The following is a 16,966-nucleotide window of genomic DNA, read 5'->3' on the forward strand; positions in this document are numbered from 1 at the left end:
TGGGTGTTCAGTCAAAGGTAAGGGGGAATATTTTCTCTGAGTTTGGCAAACAATTTAAAGGGCAAAGGCAGTTAGCCATGGAGGGCCCAGGACAGCGCCTTTGTCCCCAGTCCCCCACAGCGCCCAGGCAGACGACGGCCCCCCCCCCCGCGTGGGGTGCGCGGGGGCGGAGCGGGGCGGGGACCCGCGCGCCTGCAGGGGGGCGGGCTCCGCGGTCGGGGCTTAGGGACTGTAGCGACGCCAAGGCGCTGCCACCCACCGCCTCGCCAGTCACCCTCGCCCCCGCCCCCGCCCCCGCAGACAGGTGCTCAAAGCAAACCAGAGAGCAAAGAAGCAGGCGAGGGAGCCAGGAAGGAGCCGCTCTCAAAGTTCCCAGGTGTTCCTTGCCGGCAGGTGCCCAAGCTTCGTGATCAGCACCATGGACAGCGCCCGCGAAGCGACTCAGGGCCGCTTGGACGCCGCGGGCTTCTGGCAGGTCTGGCAGCGCTTTGACGCGGATGGTAAGTGGAACACGCCACTGGCACATTCAGGTGTAGACGTGGCTCCAGCCCAGCCCCTTTCCGTCTTTCCTCGTCTTTCCTCGCAGGGAAAGTTGTCTTCCAGTGTTGTTAATGCGGTACACCAAACCAAACATGTTAGGTACACTGGAGCTATACATCTAGACGTCTGTGTAAGTTCAGGGTCAGGGGAGGGACTTGGTCCCCCTCCCAATCCGTGCGTGTGTGTATGTGTCTGTCTAAGATGATACGCCATATATGACACAGATCATATATTTAGGCTTGTGGCTGGCAGGCATCTGTCTGAAGTCAGCCCTCCCTAAAGGTGCTCTTCAAAGGGAGGACGAATTTTACCAATTTTCAAAAAGACACTACTTCCCCCTCCAAAAAAAAAGTCTACTTGAAAAGAAAATGGAACCACTTAACATGTGCTTTATCTTTAGTAATATTTCAGCAACCATAAAGAAAATAGCTAAACTGTGTTTTGACTCTGCAAAGTAAGATTCAAGAATTACACCTGTTAAATTTTCCCAAGCTTCCAAGCCCTTGGGTTGGATTTCTTCTAAAATTCATGTTTGTCTGTGGATCAAAATGTATGTATTTAATCGCTTTCCTTTTCCAAATATTCATATCAACCCAGCACAGAGCATTTACTATTGAATGTGTGTTTACTATTCAAATCCATGTCTCTGAGAGGTTAGACACCGGCACATAGTTACTGAAATAGTGGAGAACAGTATCCATGGGGATTATACAGACTGTGAGATTCAAAACAATTTAGATAAATAGTAAATGTTACATGTCATTCTATGTAAGTGACTATCACTTATGCATCTCTTGTTGCATTTAGAAAAAGGTTACATAGAAGAGAAGGAGCTCGATGCTTTCTTTCATCATGTATTGACGACACTGGGTACTGAGGTAAGTACTTGTGCATGAAGCATTAATTTATGTGCCTTTAGCAAAATACAAGCAGCATCCAAGTCTCATGTTGATTTGCACCTATTAATCTCATCTGACCTCTTTTCTTCCTTGCCTGCATGTAATTTTTCTCCATCTCCTAGCAACATGGAGGAATTGAAGCAGGTTTTATAAAAGGTACAACTGTAGCATTAGACATGCTGGCCACTGACTTTCAGTGTAACATCTGTCATCCCCTGGAGAGACCCTAACTATAGATTCAAACAACTCTGCTTTGCACGTCTCCTTGGTTATGTTTCTGCTAATGGATGTAAACATGGAGATAAGGCAGCTCACTTTGTTCAAAAAGGTGGAAGAGATGTTAAGAGCTCTGAGGTTCTGAGTGGTTAGTGCATTTGATAGTCCTTTGATAGCAGACCACAAGCAAATAGATCTTTTAAAATCATTTTTCCATTATTCATTTTATTAGAAGAGGTTATAGATTTCTTAGGGAATGACAAACCAGAAAATAATCAATACACCCAGAGCCCAGGTATAATAAACGTAAACCCATCTATCATGTCCGTGTCCCTCCCTGATGGTAAATCTGGCCTTGAGAGATGGAGATTAACTTTTGAAGATCCCTGTACCAAAGCAGAGGAAAAGCTCATACAAAGACACCCTAGCCTAGGGATAGGAGAGCCTAGTCAAGACTCCATCAGGGGATGCATGGTAAGAGGAGTAGCTCTGGAGACGGTAGCATTTGCAGTGAATTGTGGAGATCACTTATCCTCAGGTAGAGAACTGTTTACACAGAAGAATAAAGTGCCTTGCACTTTTCCTGTAGGAGCCCAATGAAGGAAACGAGGCTCTCTGTGCCACCAAGGAGCGCTTAGTGGGGGGGTTTCCAGGGGGGGGGGGGGGGGGGGAGGGCCGGGCCCCAGTTGAGAACAGAAGAGGAGCCTTCTGCCTCCAACAGCCACGCAGACCTCGTCTCTCCGTCTCTGTCTCTATGTATATGGATCTCTTTCTCTCTGCCTCTCCTATTCTTTTGATGTCTGTCTGTCTCATTTTTCTGCCTATTTCTGTTTCTCATTCTGATTCCTGGCCCCTATCTTCCATCATCTCTTGACTTTGTCTCTGACCTCTCTGTCTCTCATCTCTCTGTCTTATAGGTCTCCCCATGTCTCACTGTCTCTCCTGTTTCCTTGTTTCTCTTTCTATCTGCAGTCCATCTCTCAAAGCTCTCTTGTCCCTCCTCTCCCTGTCTTTTCTTTTCCTTTCTATTTCTTACCTGTCTCATCTTTTTTTTTGCCCCTCATTTCTTGTCTTTTATCAGTTTCTCTTCTCTTCTCCTTCTTTCCCTTAACACTCTCTGTCTTTGTCTCCCAGTCTCTCTCTGTCTCTGCCTTGCTCCTACTAACTGCCATAAATACTAGGGCTCAGGGCGTTCCAGAACCCATGAGTCAGATGCCGTTTTGTCATGCAGGACAGGAGTATTTGAGGAAAACAAATAGATGAAGTCAGAACCACTCAAAGTCTTGGAATAAACTGGATGGTCCAGGAACCCAACCCAACCTCCCAGAGACTTAGAACTTCACACGTTTCCAGAAGCTCCTTGCCTTCGTGATTTATAGGAAAGAAGGAGAAAAGTTGCTGTCCATGTTGAAGGAGTGTCTTATTCTCTGTCACGAGGTGGGGTTGGGGCTACTAAAATGCAAGGGTCTGCTCTGAGCCAAGGACACCAGGAGCCAACTTCCTCTGGGGCTTTGGCTAACATTGGAGACATTGTTGCCATTGGTGACGGAGTAGAGGGGTGCCTCTCTTCCTGCTGGGCACTCCATCTCTTACGTCCCTCAGAGCCAGTCTGGGGACTTGCCCTCTCACGCAGGGGCAGACATGGTCCTTGCAGGAGAAGACACAAGGGACTCACCAGTGTCCTGTGTCCCTGTGTGTCCCGTCCCTGAGGAATTTCAGTACATTTGGGGTTTGCCTAAGATCTTGCATTTTTAAATCACCCTAAGTCAGTGGGTATCTCTCTCACCCTCTGTCCCTCCAGGAAGAGTGACTGCCCGTCCCAGGGGGGGGCGGGGGAAGGGCAGGGTTCTAATAGGCCGGTCTCGCTGGGCTCAGGCAGCAACTCCACCTTCCTCTTCTCAGCGCGTGGCTGCGAGAGAACTTTTGAAGCCAGATCAGTTGTATAAGCCATTGTCCAAAAATGTCATCGTCTGCCATTATTCTGTTTCAAAATGCTGAGACCTTACCCTGGGGAGTGCGGTTATGGGAGCTTGTGCTGGGCCCTCCATGCTCCCTGGACAACCACGATTAAGGAAACTAGTCCTGATTCCTGATTCTGGGTTTTTTCCCCACTGAGAAAGGAGTAGGCCCTAAGCATGTCCTTAATCAGAGGGCGGGACTTCCCAGGTGGACGTGCGTCAAGCTGAGTGACAGTCCCCATTTGTGACCCTGCCTCTAATCAGGGATGCCCCAGCAGGTAGAGAAGCAGCCGCAGGGAGGCCTCCAGGAGTGGCAAGCCGTTCTTCAGAGGCCTGAATAGCTCTACGTTCCTCCCTGATTAGCAGGTCACAGAGGCCTCGGAGGAAGGAATTTTAGGGCTGCCAACAGCGAGGGGCCTGCTGCTCAGGCTCGGAGAGGAACCTGTGTGATCCCCTGCTTCTCAGGGCCTCTGCAGGGACAGACTTAATGGAACCATCGGCTGTTTTTGCTGCTGTTCCTGTTACTCACCCCTTCCCTCAGCACCCTCCCCCCTTTCCTTTCAAATGCTCAGAACTGGCCTCTGAACTAGGGCTGGAGAGAGCGAGTGCAGAGCAGAGCATCACTTTCTGGGGCTGTGTCCATGTCCTTCCTGTCAAATTCTAGCACATCCTGGGCCTCCTTCCATGCGTCAGAGACGATGGGGCCTAGAGTCTCACAGAAGGGGGGCAGGAGGGTGCGGCTGGGAAATACAACAGAGGCAGCCCCTAGGCTCTGTTGCTTTAAGTCCAAGGGATAGTCATGGGCTTTGGAGTTAGAGGACAAAAGTCAAGGTTCTGTGGCTTCAAACTAAAGGCAGCACATAGACTCTGGCCACAGCTTCTTTGGCTTTATGTTTATTTATCTTGAAACTTAATTTTCCACCCACGTGGCCTATGTCCACTAATGTCCTTTGGGAAGGCCCAGCCCACCATAAAGAACCATGTATTCATTCCACAGATACTCTATTTCAGAGATACAGGAATGACAGCTGTCCTGCAGATCTCCGAATCTAGAAAGCCAACCTGAAATGCAAAGTGAAGACCCACCTTGTGGAGTGATCTCCATCACATTTTTTTCTATATGGTGCAAGTACGCAACCCATAAACCCAAACCCAAACACACACAATCCGAGGTGCCAAGACTAGAGATGCTGATCTCTCTCTGTGTAGTGGGGCGTCTCAGGAGGAGGCCTCGTTGGCAGGGATAGTGCAGGATCGGATTAGGGAAAGTATTAGGGAGACTGAATTTAGCATGGCTGCTGGGGTCTGGAGTCTTGGGATCTGGCACTGCTGCAGAGTGTTTCTGTCTCTCAGCTCTTCCATTAGAATTCCTTCTCCACTGTTGATTATATACGTCATATTTCTTTGTACGAACTCTGCAGTCCACTGACGAAGAACAAGTTAGTATGTAGAAAAGGTAGGTGGAAGCGAGATGCGGCATCTTTGGTAATTCAACAACTACTTTGTTACTTTTTTCCCCTTCTAATTATTTTTTCCTCAGTGGACCCTAGGAGAAGATTAAGGGATGAGTGATGGCAAACTGGCAGTCTAAAAGAGTTGGGCGTTTCACTTAGAACAAAATATCTGAGTTCTTGGGAAGAGAACTTGGGAGTCCTGCAAATGAGCTTAATGGAGGTGTTGTCCTTAGACAAGCTGACGGGATCGGGTTACATCAGTCCGAGGCCCCTTAAAACCTAGTCTCTCAGCTTCTCTTCCTTCATTCATGTTTTAGGAGTTCACTAGCCAGTAGGTCTCACCTGCTCAGGATTCTGATCAGTGGTGCTTTGCTCAAGAAATCTCCACCACTGTTCTCCCTTGTTCAACATGGGAGGCTCACTTTAAATGGCTAAGTAACCTGCTTTCCGGGTAGACTAATGTAATGATCAGGCTCTATGCTCTGAATATTTGATATCCTGACTACATTTTTGGAATCCCGGTGGCTTTAATGCGGTTCTGTCTGGACTATTGTAGGAGGCAGGCATGGAAGAAAATGTGCAGAGAATGAAACAGCAATTTATGGCTCCCCAGGATGTCTCTAGAGATGGCCGCGTGCAGATGAAAGAGGTACCTTTCCCGACTGTCCCTTTCCCGACTGTCCCTTTCCCGACTGTCCCTTTCTCAACCGAGCCTTTTTGGGCTGTCATTTCCCCTGAAAGATAATGCAAATCTTACATCTGATTGGGAAGCTAGAACTCTCTGCCAGGCCGCTGACCTACCCAGCATTTTGAAGTAATCACCTCTCCTTTTCCATCTGCTTAACAACCCATATCAGTTTCTTTAAGTCAAGCAACATTTATAGTTATTTTAGAACTGGGGCGTTGATATGCTGGAGGCCTTGCAGTTACTCAATCCAATGTGTCTCTTTGCTGTGTGCTGTTCAAATCCAACCTGGGTATAAGGAAAAACTGACTAACAAGAAATGAGTTGAAACTCCCGCATCAGGTCCCAGTGAAGGTTGGGGAGCTCTAGCCCAGGAGATCATTTGGGACAAAACGGACAACAGCTATCTCACTTCAGTTCAGCCCACATAGTACCTTTCTCTTCAGAAAGTTATGATAATATGGCAAGATAATGTCTCCTTATAAAAAGTAGACGTGTTCGCCAGGAAGGAAGCAGCCGTCTCAGAACACTAGATGTATGAGCGTTTCCAAAATTTTCACTCCAAGGCAAAAATTATATATGTCACTAACAACTATAGTATAATTGATGTAAAGCAATCCGCGTATCCGTTCAAGGAAAAGTAAGTGGAAGCCTCAAGCTAGAAATACCGAAGGACCCATGACCTCATGTTCACTGCTGCGTTCTCCAGCCCACAGAGCAGAGCGGAACATTTAGCGATGCCCAGTAAATATGTGTGGGCTTAAGAAAGAATAAATGAAGCATGGGAAGTGCCTGGAAACGATGGTGTTATCTTACTAACAACAGGCAGAGCTTCTTGAAGCACTTGGAAACCCGGCAACAACTTTGACACCGTGCCAACCATCAGTCATGGAGTCCCACAAACGCACATAACGGAGGTGTTGTTTGTAGATAAGCTGATGGGATCGGGTTACATCAGTCCCAGGCCCCTTAAAGCCTCTGGAGTCTGTGAGCTTAAGGAGTAGCTGGGCCCCCCCCCCCATCCTCCTGCTGTCTCTGTCTCACTCCAATCACAGGTTGTTGAGACATAAAAATCAGCCCACCTGGACACATTTTAGATATTCTAGCACAACTGAGTTGAGGCAGAGGTCCCAACTGAGAGCCTAAGCCAAGCTGGAGGGTTATCTGTGCATCTGATTTGTGTGGGCCCCTCTGTGCCGCTCCAATCAAAGCTGAAGACAGACTGGGTTCTAAAGGCTGAGGACCGCTGAATCACATTTTAATTTGGTTTCTTGGCTTGTGCCACCCCATGTGAAAAAGCATGTCGTTCTGAAGAGCAGATGCCGATTCTAGCTGACTTCGGCCCAGACCCCTGCGGCAGGGGTGAGGCGGGAAAGGGGGGGAGGCGGGGCAGCGCCAAGTCCACGCAGTGAACGTGAGACCTTGGCCAAGTCACTTCTCCCGAGCCTCTGGTTCATGGTCTTCATCAACATGGTATTAGCATTTATTGAGGGTTTAATTTGTACCAGGAATTTTGCTCCATTTTGCTTGTAAGTAGTGCCTCATTTTACTTTTGGCCTTCACATTAGCACCAGGATATAAATATTACCATCCCTGTTTTACAAGTGAGGAAACTGAGGCACAGAGAGATCGATTAAATTGTGCCAGATCAAACAACAGGCGAGCAATGGAGAAGGAATTTGGATCCACTCTGAAGCCTGGCACGGACACTGCACTGTCCTGCTCCCATGAATAAAAGGGGGTATTTATACTTACCAGTAGGACTGGTATGAGAATTTAATGAGATCATAAATGAAAAGCACGTCGCCAGTGCCTGCCACGTCGTAGCTACTCGATATATGATATTCAAAATATGAATGCTCTCGTTCACACGGTAGGTCCTTGAGCAGACCCACATCCAAGTAGAGAAGTGAGTAAGCGTGTGGGCTCACGATGCCAACCAGCCACCAACAGCCTCTGTCTGGACTCATTGTGGCGGGGCACTCACCGCGGAGACAGAAGGAATGACCATTCTTTACGGGGAACAACGCAAGCCAGCCATACCACAGTATGGTAGGATGGGATGAGCCCAGCCAAACACACCCACGTGCTGACGCGGGAGTTACAGTCGCGCAGGGGAAGAAAATGTCACCGTTACTAATGGGAGAAGTGACATCAATCAGTAGAAGTGGTGCTCAGATAAGAGGGAGAAATGGATCATACCTGGACCAATGATGGGAGCACCACAGAGACACTGACGTGCAGAAGAAGAAAAACAGCGGACACTCGGGACACCGACGGCAGTCGCTCCTGTCTGTGCCCATGGCGTGAAGAGACCGTGTGCACAGCATCTCCCCAGCATGGCGGGAAGCTGGAAAGTAGGGCCCTAGTCCGGGTGCCACCACTTACTAGCCATGCAACTGAGGCAAGCTCCAGTTTCCTTAAGGAATAAGTAATAATGGTAGTGTGCTGTGTACTCTAGGTTGTGGTTAGGATGAAGCGAGTAAGCATCTGTAAGAATTTAGAACAGTTCGTGGCACATATAAGAATTATTCACTATTTTAATTTTCTATTATATGATAGAGTTAAATTATTTTAATACGGGAGAGTCTTAAAACAGTGCCTGGAACATATTAAGCACTGACAAATTTATTATTAAAATTAGGATTATGATTTTGGGTCGTAAACTCGTGGGAGGCAGAGATACCCACCGTGTTCCTTACCTAGTAGCACTGCAATGTTGTTTGAAAGCATCAGTGAGTCAAAAATGGCAGTCGAGGGCCCAGAACTGCCATCTGAGCTCTCAGTCCCGAGGAATCCAAGCCCTCCTGTCCTATAGTATGTTCCACCATGGCTTTTGCCCAGGGGGCACTGGCCAGTGTGGCTGACGGCTATTTCTCTCTGTTTCTTTAGCTTGCCAACATGTTCTTGTCTGAGGATGAAAACTTCCTTCTGTTCTTCCGTCAGGAAACCCCCTTGGACAGCAGTGTGGAGTTTATGCAGGTAAGTGTTGGGTTATGTCTCTGCAGAGCATGAGGACTGAGAAGAGGCCAGGATCCCAGCCACCGGCCGTGGTGGCCCCCACTCCTGCCCAGTCCCCAAGCCCACAGAGGATAAGACCAAGCAAAGAAGCCCTTGGTGATGAGCCAGAACTCAGGCCCCAAGCCCCAGTGTGTTCTGTGCCCTGCCCTAGGCTGCTCCCGAGATGACAGAGTCCTTCAGCCTGGGCTAGAGGAGGCCCAGACAACAGGCCGGCAGGCCGACATGGAGGACTATGACGGGGGTCGGCTGGGAACTCTGGAGGCCAGAGAGCAGCTGCCCCATCCAAAGCAGAGAACCTGGGGGAGCTCCAGCGAATTGCTGTCTTCTCAGCATGCTGTCTGGACATCTAGACTCTATGTGAAATTACTGGTTTTTATATATTGGCCACTCATTCTAGTTTTGAAGGTATAATACCATGAAAACGTAACTCACTAGTGAGCCCATCCAGCCGGCAGGACTTCTGTTTGCAATCGCTGTGCTCGAGAGAAAGCTAAAGGCAGTCAGTGGTTCCTCTTAACTCCTCTTTCAGCCTCTAGGTGTTACTATCTGTTGGAGAAAGAAGACCAGGAAAGTCAGAGCAGACTCAAGGCAGCTACTGCAGCCGGGGGCCCATTCCTGAAACAGTTACCAAGTCCCCATTTAGGAGATAATAGCTTAGTACCCTTTTGCACGACTGCATTTACTTCGGACCAAGTGAAAGTCATAAAATGGAGCAAGCACGTGCATAGACTATTCACAGGAGAGATCTGAATGGACAATAAATGTATGCTGGTCGCCAAGAAATGCAAATTTAAAAGAACTAATTTTTGCTAATCGAAGTGGTAAGGATTTTAAGAGGATCAACAAAATACGTGGTGCCAGCAAGGAAGCACTGAGATTGACGCTCATGATCTGTTGGTAGGCATGCACACTGTAACAATTTCATGAACAGCAATTTTGCAAAAATGTAATCAGGATCCTTTAAAATGTCGTTATCCAAAGTTAAAAATATCTTTACCTTCTGACTTAATAGTCTACTGCTTTAGGCATCTATCTTAAGGGTATAATCAGAAATGTTTGTATTTGGAGGAAATGCGTTAATATGTTAAGAAGCAAAATTGTGCGTGCATTATGATCTTAATATTATTTTAAAAATGGTTCACCCTGGGGCGCCTGGGTGGCTCAGTTGGTTAAGCGACTGCCTCCGGCTCAGGTCATGATCCTGGAGTCCCGGGATCGAGTCCCACATCGGGCTCCCTGCTCGGCGGGGAGTCTGCTTCTCCCTCTGACTCTCCCCCTCTCATGCTCTCTGTCTCCCATTCTCTCTCTCAGATAAATAAATAAAATATTTAAAAAGAAAAAAAGAATAAAAAATAAAAAATGGTTCACCCTAACACCTACATAAATTAGACCATAGGTAAATACACATAAGATAAACACTGATTGCTTTTAAGTGGTAAGATTTCAGATGATTTTCATATTCTTTGTACTTTTATATTTTCCAATTGTGCACAGAATCATAATTATTTACAAATTATTTTAAGTGACATTTTCAAAATAATTTTAGTGGTGCTTAAAAATGCTCTCAGAAAATTTTAAATGAAAATAATAAACAGATTGCCCAAGTGTATAGACAATATGACCTCCAAGTTAGTCTTGTCATGTGTGTAATAGAAATATAATGGAAAGGAAACACACAGATACACCTGGGCTGGGTGTATATCCACAGAGTGTAGTTTTCTCCTTTTTGTAGTTCGTTAATTTTGTACAGTGAATATGATTTACTCTTATAATCAGAAAAACAGTATTAAAATGTTAGGCCTTGCCTAGTATAGAATAATCTTGAGGAATGGGAAAAAGGAAAGAGCACTATGGAGCTTTCCTATCTTTTTGTTTTTCTTTTAACTTATTCCATTTACCCCCTCCCTTCTAGTTGGTCAGTTGTTTCTGTAACAAAGAGCTTTCCCTTTCTCTACCCAGTTAAAAAATATATATACATATCACTTCAGACTCTTGATTTTTTTTAAGTTAAACTTGTTATAACCTATTACTATCCTCTATATATTTTTAAAAATTCTAAGTTAATGCCTTTACATTCCCCCTGAGCCATAGGACCTTAAAACACTTTAATCCTGACATATGGTACCCAGCTCACCTGTTGTGGTTGTCCAGGATATGAGTTCTGTCTTGTTTTCTTTAACCCCACAAATTTTATGCGGTCAAGATTTGCTTTCTGCACCATTGCTTTTTGTGACTTAGAGTCTCCTTCTTTGTGTTCCTCCTTCCTAGAGTATATCCTGTACTAAATTCTGTTGGTAAAAACTTTCTTTGCCTGGAAATCTCCTTATTTTGCTTTCATTCTTTAAAGATAGGTGTGCACATTACTTGCATAAAAACCTTTGGGCCTCCAATGGCTGGCTCAGTTGTAGTAAAATTATAAGATAAGGTAGATGGAAAATGTTTGGAGAATAACATTTTTAAAAAGCATGGAAATGGTTTTATTTATTATTTGAAATTCTTATTCTTAGTTTTGGTATAGTCACCCAGTAAAAGTTTGATTATAATTTATATTTAAATAGTTGATTTTGTAATTCTGGCTGAGTTCAGGGACTACAAGGCGTGAGGTTTCTCAGTCTTCTCACTGCCCATCAATATCCCCACTATCCCTGCAGGGTGCTCAGGCAGGGCTGGCTGACCGGGGTCAAGAATTAAGGTCCCTGCAGTGGGCGACTCAGCTAACCCATTCTACATTTACAGAAAATCTGTCAGTTAAAAAAAAACAACTTAGGGGCGCCTGGGTGGCTCAGTCGGTTAAGCGTCTGCCTTCAGCTCAGGTCATGATCTCAGGGTCCTGGGATGGAGCCCCGCATCGGGCTCCCTGCTCAGCGTTGAGCCTGATTCTCCCTCTTCCTCTGGCTGCCGCTTGCCCTGCTTGTGCTCTCTCTCTCTCTCTCTCTGTCAAATTAATTAATTAATTAATTAAAAAACAAACAAACAACCTTAGTGCTACTTTTTCTTTTTAAAATTTTTCTACGGTAGGCCCTACCCTGAGCAGGGCTCAAGCAGGGCTTGAACTCACAACCCCGAGATCAAGACTTGAGCTGAGACCGAGAGTCGGATGTTTAACTGAATGAACCACCCAGGCGCCCCTACTTTTTGATTCTGAACCGGAGTTCGAGAACTCGCCAACCCATGAGGCTTATACATGGAATAATCCGAGGTGGTCCAAATCACACCACTTATTAAAGAAAGCAGTTCAGTGTCTCTGTAAAAGTGTTCAGTTGTTCTGTCTTCCAGTTTGGTAATCGTATCTTAGCTGGATGAATGCTGCCCTTAAATCCTAAAACCAACGAAAGGCTCATCTTGTCTCTGGGAATTACCCAGGATGCTTTATTCCCTTTACCCAGAACCAAGGCCACGCAGGGAAGATTCCTTAGGGCCTTCCGGAAGCACAGTTTATTTTGGAGGGGTTCACCCTTTCACTAAGGGTTTTAGTTTTAGGCAGGTGCCTCAAGTTGACAGCCTCCACCTTTGCCTGGGCCCCAGGATTTGCCTCCTGTCCACCTTGTGTGCAATTTCCTGATGAAGCTGCAGGCTACATTCTCAGCGTCAGCGCACGGACCCGGGACAGAGTCGGGTGTCTGTCCTGCGTGACCTCCCTGGGTGTGTGCTTGTTTGCATGGCTGATGGATTTATAAATGGATGCCTGGCTTTCGTGTGTTTCAGATTTGGCGCAAATACGATGCAGACAGCAGTGGCTTTGTATCAGCTGCTGAGCTGCGGGTACGTGTCGCTGGGGGCTCTCGCTGGGGGGAGGGGCTGGGGGCTCTCGCTGGGGGGAGGGGCTGGGGGCTCTCGCTGGGGGGAGGGGCTTTGATGTACATGGATCGTGAATTCCATTTCTGTGGGCCCAAGAAACATGGGTTTGAATGTGTTACTTAAAAAAAAAAAAAAAGTATTGGGGCGCCTGGGTGGCTCAGTCGTTAAGCGTCTGCCTTCGGCTCAGGTCATGGTCCCAGGGTCCTGGGATCGAGCCCCACATCGGGCTCCCTGCTCGGCAGGAAGCCTGCTTCTCCCTCTCCCACTCCCCCTGCTTGTGTTCCTTCTCTCGCTGTATATCTCTCTGTCAAATAAATAAATAAAATCTTAAAAAAAAAAAAAGTATTTGTGTTTAAGAGGTTTAGAAAGTACAGGTGTTATTGCTCTCTCTAGGAAAGACACATAATTGAGGATTTTTGACACTTTTTCTGTGCCTGGAGCTATTCTCTGGGTTCTATGAGCTCCCTTTAAGCAGGGACAGCCCTCCCCATTCTTGGATTTATTGCTTGCGAAAAGCATTTTATTTTCTCTGTTAAAAAAAAAAAATGAACCACAATCTTTGAAGTAAGGCCTCCCGAGATCTTCCCATATAAGATGTGGCTCTTCTCTTGATGTCACAGAACTTCCTCCGAGACCTCTTCCTCCACCACGAAAAGGCCATTTCTGAGGCTAAGCTGGAAGAATATACTGGCACCATGGTAAGTAACTGAGCGATGGCATCTCCACAGGGCAGCTTCCCCCTTCCCCCCCAGGGCCCAGAAACAGAGGCGCAGAGTAAGCGCCCCAGTGAACTTCCGCAGACCAAGTGAATGCAAGAGAAACCTCAACTCTCAAAACATTGGCTACAATTGAGCCACTTTAGCCCCTCTCTGAGGCTGAGGCTGCATGTATTGGAGACGGGAAGTGGTTCACCCATCCTTAGGGACACCAGAAGTCCAGTCAACATCAGGTTACTAGGTACCAGGCCAATGAGCTTGATCCTACTGGAAGTCACATAGAAACGGGTAAATATGGACAATCAGAAACCTAGACAACCAGGACCAAACACATAGGAGCCACTTCTTGGCACCGTGGACAATTCTATTCATTTAGTGTGTTGATTTAGAGTGGTGGAGAGTCAGATAGATGGGAGATGTGTGTCCCCCCACTGCCACGTCTTAGCTATGACCTTGGGAGATTGTCAAGCCTTTCAATTTTACTTATTTCATCCATAAAATGGGGGCTTAATAGGACCCTGTTACAGAAAGGGCAAAGGGAGTTGATGCAGAGGAAGCACTGGGCAAGTGTCTGGGACATGAGACATGTTAGGTCTTATTGTGGCGCTTGCTATGGTCCTTGTTGTCATTATTTTGCTTGCCCCTGGTGGCATCCACGTGCTGAATGACCCTGAGATTATTTCAGTGTCAAAGTTCCCTGAAAAATGGTGGTGTGGGAGAAGCTGCCTCTGGCAACCGCGTCCTCACCTTCAGTTTCAGCTAGGAACATGGAACATCTCTCCCGGTTCCCATCAACAGCCCGGGTGCCCTGCCTTTCATCTCCTACAAGCCCCTCCCAGTCCCCAGACGTGCGCTCCATTCCAATTCAACTCTGTAAGTGGTTTCTCAGTTCATAAGCAAGGAAATGGCTGGGGAAGCCTTAATTACTTGTAGGATTGTTACATCTATTATATGAGGCGCTCTTGACCAGACTGACGTTGCTCAACTTCCTGGTGCACAGTCAGAAGCACATACCACTGGGAAGAGGTGGTGAATTCCCATAAAATGTGTGCCACTAGGTTGATCTATGAGGCCTTTACGTGATGTTTCCAAATATGGTGTTATTTCTGATGACTTCTCGGCAGGGTTGGCATTGTTCATGCTGTTTCATGCTATATATCTGATGGTGGAGGCCTAGAAAGGGTAAGTGACAGAGTCAAAAGTTGAATTCTTTTTTTTTTTAAAGATTTTAATTTATTTATTTGAGAGAGAGAGCCCGAGCAGGGGTAGGGGCAGAGGGAGAGGGAGAAGCAGGCTCCCCACTGAGCAGGGAGCCCGACGTGCAGCTCAATCCCAGGACCCTGAGATCATGACCTGAGCTGAAGGTTGACGCTTAACCGACTGAGCCACCCAGGCGCCCCGCCAAGTTGAATTCTTAAATGCATTGCAAAGATTGGGTAACTGGGAGAAGTTAAGTTACCAGGCCAAAGGCCCCAGTTAAACTGGAAGCTGAGCCCTCTTGGTTTTCAGCCCTGGCCCCTCCCACCGCTCACTCTGCACTCTGACTACCCAAATGCTGCCCCCAGTCACCAGCGCCTGCCCTGGGAAGGAGGAAGGTGTTCTTGACCATGAGGACTTGTAAATGGCCCAGACAAGCGAAGCCCATGCCAAGGACAGAATCAAACCCCAGGCCAGGATCTCAATGAAGGAAATAATTCGGCTTCTTGCTCTGTGGTGTCTGAGATCCTGAGTAAACATGTACTCGGCTCTGAAGGGTGAAGTGGGAGGCCCCCGAAGCAGGAAGCAGTTCCCCAGTACGGGGAGATCTCTGGGTTTTTCCCACCGGATTTCCAGTGAAACCCGCCAGCCGAATAAAGACTATGAAAGGGGCAATGTCACTGTAACTGCCTGGGACAGAGAAAGACAAGCAGATCATGTTTCCAGCTGAGCACTTTTCCAACCTGGAGTTCACACCGTGTCAGCACTGCTGTTACCTCGATTTTATTCACTTAAAAAACATGCACTACACAATGAAATACTCTCACTTCGAATCTCCAGCATGCTTCTTTTTTTTTTTTTTTAAGATTTTATTTTATTTATTTGACAGAGAGAGACACAGCGAGAGAGGGGACACAAGCAGGGGGAGTGGGAGAGGGAGAAGCAGGCTTCCCGCGGAGCAGGGAGCCCGATGCAGAGCTCGATCCCAGGACCCTGGGATCATGACCTGAGCCGAAGGCAGATGTTTAACGACTGAACCACCCAGGTGCCCCTCCAGCATGGTTCTAGTATTTCTTTGGTTACCTTTGATTCTGAGGGGTTTCCCTCGGGCTCTAACTATAATGCTAAACCACCTCTTTCTCACTTCTTTTTCTGTTTGTTTGTTTAAAGATTTATTTATTTATTTATTGGACACAGAGAGAGAGCACAAGCAGAGGGAGGGGGGCAGAGGCAGAGGGAGAAGCAGGATCCCCACTGAGCAAGGAGCCTGATGAGGGTGATCCTGGGACCCTGGGATCACGACCTGAGCCCAGGGCAGATGCTTCACGGACTGAGCCACCCAGGCGCCCATCTTCCTCACTTCTTAACATGGCTCAACTCTCTTTTCCCTCCTTTTCTTCTCCTGGTTCCTGCTTGTCCTTCAAGATTCGGTTAGACGTCATCTTGCCCTAGAAAACCTTCCAGAAACTTTCTTCTGTAGCGGATGCAGGTGCCTCTCCTCTGTGCGCCCAGACTACCTTGTGCATATCGCTGACGTGCCCATCACGGTCATCGGTTTGACCCATCCCACAACTACCCACTCTCTGCTCTGCCCTGGGCACCCCTCTGGTCGCCAGGTACCCAGCAGTGAGCGCAACAGACAAAGGGGAGACTGACAATAACCAGAAACATAATAAATAATAAATTAGATTGCATGACAGAGGGTAATGAAAAGGTAGAGTAGGACGAAGGCTGGCCACGCCTGCAAGGTGGCGAGGGTGAGGGCCTGGGGAGGCGGGGGGTGGGTGCTCGGGGAAGGACCAGCAGCAGGCACGGAGCCCCTGGGGCAGCGGTGTGCCTGGCATCTTCAAGGACAGGAAGACAGCCCTGGGGCCGGGGCGGGGTAAGCGAAGGCGCCACTCACCAGAGGCCGGACCATGTAGGGCTTCTTAGGATTTAGCAGGATTCCTGATGAGTCAGCTGCAGTCAAGAACAATGCTGACTCCACCTGTTTATGGATCTAGTTCCTTCCCAGCCAGTGACTCTTCCACCGCAAGGGCGGTGGCGTATCTCTGCGTTCCCTGCCCTCCCGCGGGGCCGGGCACACAGTAGGCTACTTAATGCAAATTGTCAGAATTGAATTCCGGCCTACCTAATAGCCAGCTAAAATAAGAAACCGTGAGGACAAAAACAAAGTTTGCCCTTGGGACCGTCCTGCCTCCCTGGCTGGTGTTCCTTGAGCCCCCCATGATGGCTCTCGATCCCCCTTGGGCAGGTGCCTCACAGATCATAGATTGCACAGGTCCAACCTTCCTCAAGCTGTGCTTCATGTTCTGAGATTCTCCCTTTTCCCCCTCTTTTTAAACCAAACCCTCCGGGGTCGAGCCAGGAGAGCTTGGAAGTGCTGAGCTTGATCCTTTATGGCTCTCACTGGGGTCCTGCCCCCATGCTGAGGACCAGAGACAAAGGGCAGGAAACCAGGCACCAGGAGTGGGGGCTAGAG

At 47.7% G+C, this 16,966-nt stretch overlaps 1 protein-coding gene across 1 annotated transcript in view; it reads left to right on the forward strand.

Moving 5' to 3' along the window:
- Positions 1-361: 361 nt before the first annotated feature.
- The window catches only part of SCGN (secretagogin, EF-hand calcium binding protein), a 35,297-nt gene continuing 18,692 nt past the window's right edge, over positions 362-16,966 (forward strand). The window contains exons 1-6 of the mRNA XM_021697083.1: positions 362-500; positions 1,348-1,418; positions 5,624-5,716; positions 8,645-8,734; positions 12,479-12,535; positions 13,192-13,269. Coding sequence (XP_021552758.1) covers positions 419-500; positions 1,348-1,418; positions 5,624-5,716; positions 8,645-8,734; positions 12,479-12,535; positions 13,192-13,269 — 471 coding nt within the window. The 5' untranslated portion in view covers positions 362-418. The remainder of the gene's footprint in view (positions 501-1,347; positions 1,419-5,623; positions 5,717-8,644; positions 8,735-12,478; positions 12,536-13,191; positions 13,270-16,966) is intronic.

The sequence above is a fragment of the Neomonachus schauinslandi genome, chromosome 8 (assembly GCF_002201575.2).
Source record: "Neomonachus schauinslandi chromosome 8, ASM220157v2, whole genome shotgun sequence".
NCBI lineage: Eukaryota > Metazoa > Chordata > Mammalia > Carnivora > Phocidae > Neomonachus > Neomonachus schauinslandi.